Source organism: Prionailurus viverrinus, chromosome A1 (assembly GCF_022837055.1).
Source record: "Prionailurus viverrinus isolate Anna chromosome A1, UM_Priviv_1.0, whole genome shotgun sequence".
Classification (NCBI taxonomy): domain Eukaryota; kingdom Metazoa; phylum Chordata; class Mammalia; order Carnivora; family Felidae; genus Prionailurus; species Prionailurus viverrinus.
Genome location: NC_062561.1, coordinates 50,463,858 through 50,476,825, shown reverse-complemented (window position 1 = coordinate 50,476,825; position 12,968 = coordinate 50,463,858). Strand labels below are relative to the sequence as shown.

Here is a 12,968-nt window from a genome sequence, read left to right as displayed (position 1 = left end):
AGTTAGGTAACATACTATACAGTGTGCTCTTGGCTTCAGGAGTAGATTCCCGTGATACATCACTTCCATACAATACCCGGAGCTCATTCCAACAAGTGCCCTCCTCAATGCCCATCACCCATTGCCTCCCCCTCCCACCCCTGGCTTCTCCACCCTGATCAACCCTCAGTTTGTTCTCTGTATTTAGGAGTTTCTAATGGTTTGCTTCCCTCTCTGTAACTATCTTTTTTCCTTCTCTTCTCCCATGGTCTTCTGTTAGGTTTCTCAAAATCCACATATGACTGAAAACATACGAAGGTTTTTCTAAACCACTATTTTCTTTTATCATTGGGGAAGCAGAAGAATGAAGATTTTAACCAAATGATTCAACAATGTACTATCCATTTCACCTCTTACTATCGAAGTGGACTGCATTCAGAAATAACCTTCCCTCTAAAATAAAGTTCCTAGTGAAAGTTTTCCACATAAAACAACATCAAGAGTATGGTGATAATTTCATAGGTATTCACACATATTTAACTTGTCATATCGTACAGTTTAAATATATGAAGTTGATTATATGTTAGTTTGTATCTCAGTAAAGACGTTAAATAAAAAAATATCAAGAAAAGCCACATACTGAAATAGGATTAAAAGGTTTGGGAGGTAGACAAACACACACACAGAGAAGAAAAAGGAGAACCATTCCTTAATGCAACAGCAAGTTTATTTACAAATGCAATGAACAGAAAGGCTTGTTAGTTCCTGGAGAAAACTTTTGGTATACAAACCCTGATGATTTTGTATTAATGAAAAACAGCAGCTTTCTATTGAGAACTGCTTAGCGACAATTCTGAAGAAAATAGAGATCTCTTCATCAAGCAAATAAAATGTCACGTATGCTAAAAGTTTTTCTTAAAAAAAAAAAGCACAATATTACATAGATGAAAAGAAGGATACAGAAGGCAAATTTGTGGGTAGATTTTAGTGACATTTTCTATACGGTTCTGTATTAATTTAGTATACATTACAATAAACAGCAAATGCAATCATATATTTATATTAACTATTTCAAATAATGTTTCAGAACCTTTTTAAAAAAGAAACAATAAAATAACCCTCTTCAAAACACCACTAGAAAGTCAAACTAGATCATTATCAGCGCCAAAAATACTTTGAAGTTCTTATTTTTCCCTTGTGCTTTTTAAGATGCTGACTTCAAAAAGTAAATACTGCACTTTTCCCCCCATACAGAATTACCTTCTTATAAATAAACAACAACAACAAAAATACACATTCTACCAAGACTATAATGCTCTGTTGTAATCTAGAGAGGCAAAAAAAAAAAAAAAGTGTTATCCTTTTTAAAAAAGAGAACAAAAGAAATCCAACATGTATTTATAGATCTACATCAGCAGCAACCACCTCTTCTTCTATCTGCAACAGTGCTTTCGCAGGGAGGCTTACATCACATGGCGGTTGGCCGTCCAGCTGATCGGGCAAGGAGAAAAAAAGAAAAGTACTTAGGCCTGAGAAATACTTGAGTATCGCTGCCTGGGATACATAGTGGTAATCACTCAGAGAATGGCCCCGTGAGGTAGAAAGCGTGACCTTGTCACTCACTTAGGGTAAAGCTAGGCAAATCACAGCCTCGTTTCTAAAATTCTTTATTTATAAAAATAAACTGCTAATATAGAAATTACACTCAACTCTCTATTATTTGTACTGGAGGAGAGAAAAGGCATGGGCAATTTTCCCCTGAAGATTCCAAAGATCAAATATATTTGGCTTGGGAATTTGATTAAAGAGAGAAAAGCGCACACACATACACACACTCCCGCCATTACATGCCCAGCCTTGCCACTCTCCAACCTCAGTGGTCGCATCCAAAGGACGGGATGCTGGGGAGAGAAGGTTCACAACCCGCTGACAGATAAGAGAGAGTTGACTGAGCTGAAACCATTTTCAAAGCACTCTTCACATAAAGGGCCATATAAATACCTCAGAGTTCAAAAGCAAATGGTTTTGCTGATACCACTTGTAACACCCTTTCACAATAAGGAAGAAACACATGTTACCAGCATCAAGGTTCAAAATATAAACAGCAATAATAGTTGTCTTTATGTGGCTATAAACAATATACAATCTATTTGTGCTATCTTATGTTTTATTAACACACAAACAAAAACGTGCTTAGACACAAACCAGCATGTGAAGTTTTTAAAAAACTCAGTTTTTCCAAAAATGACACTGAAACACCATATAATCAGAATAAACGTTCTCCTTTTTAAAATATTGTATATACGGATATACGATTGTATAGCAACAAAGCATAAACTATTCTTTATTACTTTTTTTAAATCATAGGTTTTAAAGTTGGTCATGTTCTGAATCACAGAATCAAAGCCCACTGTTAGCTAATAGGAATCAGCTAATGATGAGGGACCAACTCTTTGCCAAAAAACAGCTTACAGTCTACCCAGAAGGATCATTTTAGCTGTCTGTTTTGGTTTGTCGATATCCTCAAGTCATTAGAAGTTTCTCCAAACACTGAGCAGACAGCACAGAATGCTGTCCTGCTTCAGCCATACGTCCCTTTCCAATTCCTCACTCTCCACCCCTGACCCAACAGAGTGTGGCTGGCATTGGAGCACTGACCCAACTCACCGCAGCCTCTTTGAGGGGGACACACTAAGATTCCTAAAGCCTGGCATCTAAGGCAGGGAGGTTGAGGGGAATGTGGATGCAGGTTCAGGGAAATGCACGGGAACCCGTGGTCTCCTTAGAAGACAAGAAATTTTCTCCCTGATTTGCTCTCTTACATTTGTATCTGAGATAGCAGTCATTGCAGTACAGTTGGTGGTTTCTGATTCTGACTTCAGCTCCTGAGGAGGAGCCTCCGAGGTCACGCTCACAGGCAATGCACTGAGGAACGAGAAAGAACCACCACAGTCAGTCAGCTCAGGAAGTCTTGGGGCACTCTTAGGTAAAAACAAGAGAAGACTGAGCAGAATGCAGCTTCTAAGCTCTTAAATACATTTCAGCAAAGTGGGGGGGGGGGGGAGAAAAGCCCAAAAGATAATTAGTAAATGAAAATCAAGCCTGCCAGATGAGACATTAAAGAATTCTTAAGTCCAATTTTAAGAGTCAAAATTATCATTCTAAATATACCAAAAGAGCAAAAATGATTTGCTGATTAGCTTGAAAGAATTCAGTCTTCGTTTCTTGTAGGGGAATGTGAGAGGATAAGGCATTGCATGAACTAGTGAGGTAAATGAGGAGTGGGTTTCTGGCACTTTCCTCTGGGGTGGGCAACATCTAGTGTCCCCACTGCACCAGCCTGGCAAGCGTTTGGACACGGCACTTTCACTTCAAGGCAACATATATCGGTTCCACATGTTCAAACACTAATTACTTGGACTCGTTCTGTTCTGCCCAGGAACCACTCAAGCCAGCAATACACAGGCTTAAACAAGCTGTGGTCTGCGAGACTCCAGGAATAAGAACCAAAGTCTCTTTCTGGCCCAATGAAAGTTCTAGAATCACATAGATGTGTCCCTAAAGATAGATATTGAAGAAAAAAAAAAGTAATTACAGGCTTCGTTCCTATGGGCAGAAACCCACCAGGTGTAAGCAGGCTTTGCAGCTATAAAAATATTTACAATGTTCTCCTTCACATACTCTCTCTAGTAAAGCTAAGCTTTCAGACACTTGGAATTGCATGTCCCCATGCTCTTAATAACACTGGTAAATTTTATTTCAGGTATGCCTATGACAGCATGTTAGATGAAGCATTTATAAGCTGTAAATTTGACTTCTAGAATCTTAACAGATTGGAGGCTGGTAGTACATAGTGTTTCTGGACTTAATTTCTGAAACTAGTTTAAGATTTGAGAACAGGCAATTTGTGATTCAAAGTGCAGCACAGACTGACGCATGTAGCACGGAGTTTTGTTAGTGACACATCCACACCCAGCGCGCAAAGAAGCCATGCGCTCTCCAAGCAAAGCTTTGCGGGCCTACAGGCTGTCTGTCTCCGTCTCACCTTAAAACAATGCAAATGATAACAAAGACCCAGGGACTCGATGATCATGGCGGCTCCTTTGCCCAGAATGTTATTACAGTAGGAGCACATGCGCTTCCCACTGACTGACCTAGACGCGGAACAAGAATGGAAGGGAGGCTTTCATCTGCTCAAATCAAGGTTACTTAAAATCACACTCTGGCATTAACATTAATAACTACTTAAGAAAGTATGTATCTGTGGGAGGAGAGTGGTCACCAGACAATCAAAGTATGCTATGTTGTACCTTGAAGGATCTCCATGGTGGTTCCGAAACCCTTGATACCTATTTGTACAAATGAACAATTTCAGTGTAATTCGTCCATTCTGTACCTCCTGACGTTACTGTCCTTAGATCACATCTCCTCTACCATCTCAACCTTGTTTTCCCAGCCTTTTTCTCACTCACTTGCTATTCTAGTTACCCAGAAGTCCCAGTGTTCCGGACGGTGCCTCTGGCTTCCAGGATGCCTCTGGGTGACAGTTGGCTGACAGCTACCATTTACATAGGTAAGGAGGGGTTCTACTCTCCCCTGGATGTATGTCTCTCCTGTCCCAGGTGGGAAGGTAAAGGTCACTTCTTACCATTGCATCCCATCGTATTAGCACAGTAGTGACACTGACAGTGTATCACTGCCCATGCTGCCTCCTTGAGAGAGACATTTCCAGGGCAAAAAAGTCAACAGCCCGTCTCCTATCTGCTCTTGTAGGGCAGAGCTCTCAGATAAGTAAGTGCACACTCTGTCCTCTGCCTTCCTCCAACTCCATAGCCTTCATCTCTCCCCACATTTACCACAAATTTGTATCCCTTCTTAATTCAAAACTCCATGATACACACTTTAGAGATCCTGGAACAAGTAACATTATTTTAGATGGCTATGTCTTCTTAACAAATCCCTCATTTGATAGCTAAAAAAAAAATTCCAATATTAATCACTGTGTTTTTACTCTTCAGTATTTCATTGCAATGGAAAGTACTATATGCCTAGAACTCCCTTCGGAGTATACACACGGCTTCTTGAAGCCCTGGGTCTGTGCAGAGGCTAACAAACCTCAAAACCCAACACAGGCTGATGTCTGAGTTTTACTCCACATCAGAAGGCAAGCTGAGTCAAGGTCTATGGTTACGACTCTAACCAGTTCCTGCATCATATAACCTACAGAACTGGGTTCTGTAGTCTGAACAAAATATTGGCAAACTACATAAGTAGCCGGCAATGGTTTGAAAATCAAAAACAAAAAAAGCAATATCTAACTACTTATCATTTTTTCTCCAGCTTGTTAAAAGTTGCACAGACAATGGAGCTGGGTTATAATGCTTTCCTTTTACACTCAGTTCCTATTGAAAAAAGAGTTTGCAGGGGCGCCTGGGTGGCGCAGTCGGTTGAGCGTCCGACTTCAGCCAGGTCACGATCTCGCGGTCCGTGAGTCGAGCCCCGCGTCAGGCTCTGGGCGGATGGCTCGGAGCCTGGAGCCTGTTTCCGATTCTGTGTCTCCCTCTCTCTCTGCCCCTCCCCCGTTCATGCTCTGTCTCTCTCTGTCCCAAAAATAAATAAACGTTGAAAAAAAAAATTTTTTTTTAAAAAATTAAAAAAGAGTTTGCATATAGTCTCAATAAAAGTCAAACATTTACAATACTGCTCTTACTCATAAATTTCAAATGCATTCACAAATCACTGTATATTTTTATGCTTCTACGTTGAGAACTACACAAGTACATGTGCACAGACCACAAGCAAACGGGACAGTGGCAATGAAGCACATGTTTCAAAGGTCTCCGATGGCTTCACAAGACATCCGTAAATGCTCTTAGGGCAGCATGGAAAGCTATTAAGAAAACCTTAATTAATTTTGGTAAAGGAACGCTGAATTTGACAGATTCCAAAAGGCTTGGTTTTGGTTTTCACCAGAAAACTTGGACAAGACTCTGGGGAAATTTTAATGAAAAAATACCCCAAGACTAGGGTTCTCACCTGTTGCGTAGCTGGGAGCCCAGCTGTGATGCTGAAGGAGAATGGCTGCATGGTGCGGGAGAAGGCGCGGTGGTGGTCTTCACAGAACCAGTGGAAGGAGGGGGAACGCTGGAGGATGGATTCCGCATGTAGGCACGGTTTGACGTGGACACCAGCTGAGGTGGTGGGCGACTGAAGTCTTGAACGGAGGAGGAAGCATGGACTCCTGAAGACTGATTGAGCCAAGGGGATGGTTTCCAGGAATTGGATCTTGGGGAATCCAGGTTATCTAGAGATTCGCCTCTGAACACAGAAAGGGTTAATTAAGGTTATATAATACATTCAACTAGAATCTATTATTACAGTCACTAAAATATCTACCTTCTGTATTTTGTAAGTAGGTATTAATCTAGCGAGTCCCGTTACATATAAAGTTGCCACTAATAACCAAAGTTTCTTTTCATCAGAATCATGATGTTTCATATTCAATTAATCTTCATTTATTTTTATTTACTTGGTGCTTAGATAAAATAAAAAACACCAAAGTGGAAAATATTAATTTTTTAAAAATAAACTACTACATTCTTCCTTTAAATATTCAGCTGAATAGACATATCTTAATTTTTAAAATTGAACCAAAAAATACCATTTTAGGCACTTATATATATCAGGTGTTAGACTAAACATAGCCAAAATTTTTATTTTTCACACACTATATACAATTTTTTTATATCTCACAGATGCTAACTTCTCCATAGGAAAAAGAGCTAGGTAGAACTGGCTTTCAACAGTGTCTGTCTGATTCCAGGGTAATCCAGACCATTCCTACTATGCAGTCCTCATTCACTCACCACCCCAAACCCTGAAGTTAGTCAACTCTTCAATGTCTATCTTGTGGAAGCATTCACCAGCCACTTCCCTTAAAGGGAATATGCACTTAATATAGAACTTAGCTCACAAACTAAATTAAATACAACTTCTGGAAAACCTCTCTTAAACAAAGTCAAGTGCTTACATAAATTCTGATCTACAAAGGTCGACTCCAAATTATAAATGGTTACTTTCTAACAGGTCAATTTTGTTACTACATTTAAAACTTGATCTTTTATCCCAAGTGTAAAATATGCATTTTTTCTTTTATAATTAGAGAAATACTACATCATCATGATGAAAAGGACCCAAGCGGTATAGAGGGGTGTCTGAGGGATGAATATAGTCCCCCCGACCACCCTCACTTACCACAATTTACCTGCCCTAATTCCCAGAGGTAACCACTGTTAACTTCTAGACTTCTTCTGTTTACAGAGTTACAAACAGATACAAATTTACGTAAGTACAGCCATATCTATACACGTATGTAATGTGTTCATGGTTTTAACTTTCTTAACCAACTGGGATTATTCCACAATGCATACTCTTCATAACTCACTTTATTCCATGGAGTATGTATTATATTAGAACCATCTTCACGCCGGTTCATGTGTAGACCGTACTTGAGAGGCCCCCCGTGACTCATGCTCTTGGCATCCAGGCCATTGCGTGGTCCCCTCCCACTGATTCTCTCCTTGGCCACGTGACATGCATGGTCCCCTCCCACTGATTCTCTGCTTGGCCACGTGACACACCTGCACATGAGGGCTTATCCTCCTGAAAGGCTTCCTCTCTGAATCCAGGTACCATGTCATGAGGCAGCTCAAGCAGCTATGGGAGAGGCCCATGCAGGAGCAGAGGCTCCTCACCAAGAGCTCCAGATGAGCTCTCAGTGCAGCAACTACATCAGAGGTCAGCAAATTACAGCCCACCATCAGGATATGCACAAATCATGAGCTAAGGATATTTTTTATTTTCAAACAGTCATAAAAAAAACAACAAAGAACATGTGACAGACACTGATGTGGCCTACAAAGTCAAAGTGACGTACTATCTCATCCTTTATCAAAAGAGAAAGTAACTTTTTTTTTTGCCAACACCAGCTCAAAAGGGCTGTCCGAGTGCCCCAACCAACATCATCCAAAGTGCTGCCCAGTCAGTTGTGATAAGAATTGTGATAAGGTAGAATATTACACAACTCTGAAAGAACGAAAGAGACATTGCTGTATCATATACCACCTCAAAATTGGGGTTCATCAATGTGCCATTAGTTGTTTAGCAAGAACTGAGTACACTCCTATTCACAGATATTCTGATTCTTTTCTTTTTACCTATTGCCAATAATACTTAAGTATATATCCTTTGGTCTCTCTTTTGCATATTTATCCCAATACATTCAGAAGATAAAGTGCCAGGAACTAGGTAGCTCACATGGGTACAGACATAAAAGCTTCTGCTGAATAAATACTGAAAAACTTTCCACTCAACTGGGAGAAATAATTCCTGTTTCCTTATACCACTGCTAAGACTAGATTGAATTAGTCAATATTTAAGCCTCTACAAATCTTCTAAGGAGATACATCATTGTTGTCTTAGGAGTAGCGTTAACCTTTTATATGTTTACTTTCTTTTTCTGTGAACTATCTGTTCATACCACCTGTCTATGTTCCTATAAAGTTGTCACGGTTTATTTATTGATTTATGAAAGTTCCTTGTATAGTGAGATAATTAGCCCTTGTAACGTGTTCCAAATTTTCCTCAGTTTGTCACCTGGCAAAACACTTAATAAAAGTAGCTTCAGTATTCATTTATCAACATCTTTCAAAATGTTCATCTTCTCATTTTCAATTAACGTATATCTATATGTTTTCCTTAAAGTTATAAAAATTAGGTTTCACACTGTGTAAACACTATTATGATTCCAAATGAACCATTAGCTCATTATAAACAAACAGGCTTAATTTTCTCAGTTCAGCAGCCAAGGAAGGACAAAGAGCAGCATAAATTTTTTAAGCGACTGAATCGTTACTTCAGAATTTCACATCCACCTTTGCAACCTGTTAGCCATGTGTTTTTGTCCAAGTGTATTCCCGGCTTGAGCCACAGTTTCTTTATATGGAAGAACAGAATCACCATCCTTGCCTCGAAACATTTTCCTCAGAGGAAGTCAGATGAGGTAGACAAAGTAACTGGCATATGTCTGGCCCTCAAATAAGCGCTCGAACATGTGCTCAGTCACATTCACTGTGCTGCCCTTTCTCCACTGAATTTTAGATAAGAAAAAATATTACGACAACTCTCCTGTCCAAAGTCACCCACCTGTCCAGAAATTAAATATCTGCCTCACAGTACAGAAGAGGAAATAACTCCTAAAAACTCTCGCACCTTCTCATAATCCCAGGCAGACAAATGGGCTCCTTGTTGACACTGGAACTGCGCTGTCGGATCCAGCTGTTGTCATTGTGAAGAGATGTTCTCTTCCTCATTTCTTGAAGGATTTGCTGTCTCTCTAACTCTGCTTCTGATGGCACCTGTTCCTTCTTGGAGCTCCTCTGTGATGAGCTAGTGCTCCCAATTCGGTCTAAATATTTACTGCTTCCTAAATTAAAAACATATCAAAAACTGCAGGATTAGCTATTATTTAAAAAAAAAAAAAAGGAGGTTGGATAGTGGATAAATTTCCAAATACAATGTAGCAAAAAATATGACATTGTGCACATATGCTAACATCAATTCTCAATAAGACTCCTGCATGGGAACACAGAAGTAAGTCCGCTATTCCTGCGAATTCCAGTTCCACACCCAGAGGCACGTCACAGGTGCACCCTGAAAGACTTAAGCAGGCTTCCCAAAAAGGAAACAACCAGCATTGATTTCAGTGCTAGTAAGCTTCAAAATGATCATCTAGAAATACTTTCTCTTCCGCTTCTCTTTCCTCATGAAATTAAATCAATCAAACACATACTCGTCGAAAGCTTGCTGTGACACGCTTTCAAAAAACATACACTCTCCCTGGGGGGAGGAAGATATATATGCCTGCATCTCCAGCTGACATGACTCAAGTCTTCCTGAGTGTAAGTTCTAGAATAAGTCATGGCCAAATTGTAGGAATAAGAGCACATTCTATCACTGAAATAGCTTTTGTGAAATTGAAAAATAGTCAAGTAACCCAAATGCTAACCAAGGAATGTTATCAGATTTGTTTGTCCTCTAAGAAACTGACAAAGCCAGAATTTGGATGCTGAATATATGAATGACAATTAAGTGAGGTTTTATCCTGAAGGCTTTGTCTCATTGGATAAGCTGATTAATTTCTGATTTGGGTAAAACATCCATAACTTTGAAGTATTTTCCCCCTTTCAACTTGGATTAGGAAATTTCATCTCAGGATTTGTTTCCTTTCACTCTCCACATTTACTGCTGTTGTCATTTTTTTCAAAATTCATGGCGCCTCTCTGCATTAGTGAGAAGTGAAAAAGGCCAAAGTTTTCTCATACATATCTACATTTACATTTGTGTATGCATACAGCTTATCAATTTGGTCAGGTTTTTTTTTTTATTTTTTATTTTTGAAAGAAAGAGAGAGAGAGAGAAAGGGAGGGGCAGAAATAGAAGGAGGCACAGATCCGAAGCAGGCTCCAGGCTCTGAGTTGTTAGCACAGAGCCTGACGTGGGGCTCGAACCCATAAACCTGTGAGACCATGACCTGAGCCAAAGTCAGACTCTTAACTGACTGAGCCACCCAGGCACCCCTGGTCAGATTTTAAATTAAACATTTTCTATTTTAGAAGTGCCTTATTGGCATAACTGAGTCTTTCAATAAAATACTTCATTTCGTTAGTTCCACTGCCTGCTACTCAGGAACTTTACAGTTAGTAAAGGGAAGAAAGCAAACATTGAAGATTGAAGTACTTAAAGTTTGATTTTAATTGTGGCTAGGGCAAATTCAGGGGGGAAAGAAACTCAGAGATCCAAACAAGTAAGACCAGAGGAACAAGATCAGAAAGCATGTGATAAACTGGGAACTGGGAAAGAAAAATTTTGGTTTAAGATAAGCGTTCCTGCCAGAAAAGACAGCATAACAGCTGGAAATTTATACTAGGACCAGATAATGGAAGGTCCTATGTGTTAAGGAGAAGGAGGTGATCATAGAACCTAACAAACTAAATTCTATAAGCTTTAACCAGAGGTTACAAACTAGACCAATTAGGGCTATAGATGTGTTGTTTGGCTCACAGAGGTTTTAAATTTTGTTTATCCTTGTCAGCACTTAAAAGATTTTTTAAAATGTGGATTTTCATTAACTTCTCTTTTTTTTAAAAAATTTTTTTTAACGTTTATTTATTTTTGAGACAGAGAGAGACAGAGCATGAACGGGGCAGGGGCAGAGAGAGAGGGAGACAAAGAACCGGAAGCAGGCTCCAGGCTCTGAGCCATCAGCCCAGAGCCCGACGCGGGGCTCCAACTCACGGACTGTGAGATCGTGACCTGAGCTGAAGTCGGATGCTTAACTGACTGAGCCACCCAGGCGCTCCAATTAACTTCTCTTTTACAACAGAAACAGTTGGCCCTCACAGGCTTGCATTCTCCCACAATGCCGCAGCAGGCTGGAGCTGGAAGCAGCTATCCATCAGTGGGCATATCCACCAAATTCATCTCAATCCTCACCTGGAACTTCGATTCATTCATATAACTGGCCAACACCCTGCTTACCCAAAGACTGATGTACAAACCCTGTTCTAAAATGATGCTTTATGCTTGGGGTTCCCCCCTGCTTAGTTATATAATTTCAGTCACATGCATTCCTTTTATTAATATTTTAGTTAATTTTTTAATGTTTATTTCTTTTTGAGAGAGAGAGAGAGAGCAAGAGCATGAAAGGGGGAGGGCAGAGAGAGGAGACAGAATCTGAAGCAAACCCTGAGCTGTCAGCACAGAGCCTGACACAGGGCTCAAACCCACAAACCATGAGATCATGACCTGAGCCGAAGTCAGATACTCAACTGACTGAGCCACCCAGGTGCCCCACATGCATTTCTAAAAGCACACTTTATACTAATAATATCAGGTTCCAGCTCATTTTTGCCAAGTTAGTGAAATGATTATCATTTCGGACTTTGGGACACTTGGCACTTAAATGTACAATTTCAAGTTTATAAACAATTTTTAAGTCCCCTGGTATTCTGCAGAAAACTTCTCTGTCCCATTTCCTTGGCTGCAAGATGAAATCTATACAAAACCATCAGCAGCACTGAAAAATGCCCATATTTCATTAGCTATTTAAAACCATTTTAATCTCCCAGTACCCCCTCCATTATAAAGTAAAGCCAGAATAACCACAAGATAGTTTTGTTTTTATACACAAATGCTAAAAATACTTGGTATTTTAATTATGTAATCTTAATGAATCTGAAATATATTGACTTTAAAAATACCGATCATAGCGCGTGATAGCATAAACAAGCAACTGTGCTGAGGAATTTGGGGGGAAAATTCACATTTACCATTTTTATTTGTAGGGTAATCATCCAGTTCAGTAGTGGATCTGGATTTATTCCTACAACACAAAACACAACATGTTACAGACGTCTCATTAGGAACATCTTTTTTACATTTGTGATGTAAGAACACCAAAAAGATCGCTTTTTAAAGCAGTTGATTTATTTCCTATGTCTGTTGAGAGCAACATTTATTTTCATACTAAGGAATTTTTCATGTTGTACAAGGTAGCAGAAAACAGCGATGTCTCTAAATGAGAAAACAGCTTGATGCTTGAAGCAGATATAAATGTGAAGATCCTCTCCAGTTTGTAGGATGATTAAGCCTATGATTTTTGACCAATCTGTGTACTTTGATTCTCTTCCAGATCTCGATCTCACAGGCTATACCAGACATCTGTCATCAGATTACCTAACATCATACTGTCCCCCACTTCCTTCATGCTGCCCAAGGGTCAAGAAGTTGACTTTTTGGGCACTAGGGTACTTACTCCGAAACAGCCACTGACCAATGCTATCTTGGCAGTGCAAAGAGGTATTCACCCGTGCTGGCATAGGGAACCTATGAAGTTACCTGACTTTGTAATGGCAACATTTAGGTTTCTG

General features: G+C 39.7%; 1 protein-coding gene across 11 annotated transcripts in view; it reads right to left on the bottom strand.

Moving 5' to 3' along the window:
• Nucleotides 1–688: 688 nt before the first annotated feature.
• Nucleotides 689–12,968, bottom strand: part of LMO7 (LIM domain 7) — a 196,471-nt gene continuing 184,191 nt past the window's right edge. For 10 of the 11 annotated variants that reach the window (XM_047848750.1, XM_047851792.1, XM_047850356.1 and 7 more), the window contains 6 exons: nt 12,369–12,421; nt 9,250–9,463; nt 6,016–6,297; nt 4,025–4,133; nt 2,802–2,904; nt 689–1,470 (listed from right to left, as the gene is read on the bottom strand). In XM_047848750.1, coding sequence (XP_047704706.1) covers nt 1,448–1,470; nt 2,802–2,904; nt 4,025–4,133; nt 6,016–6,297; nt 9,250–9,463; nt 12,369–12,421 — 784 coding nt within the window. In that variant the 3' untranslated portion in view covers nt 689–1,447. The remainder of the gene's footprint in view (nt 1,471–2,801; nt 2,905–4,024; nt 4,134–6,015; nt 6,298–9,249; nt 9,464–12,368; nt 12,422–12,968) is intronic. The other variant, XM_047842262.1, reaches the window with a different exon arrangement.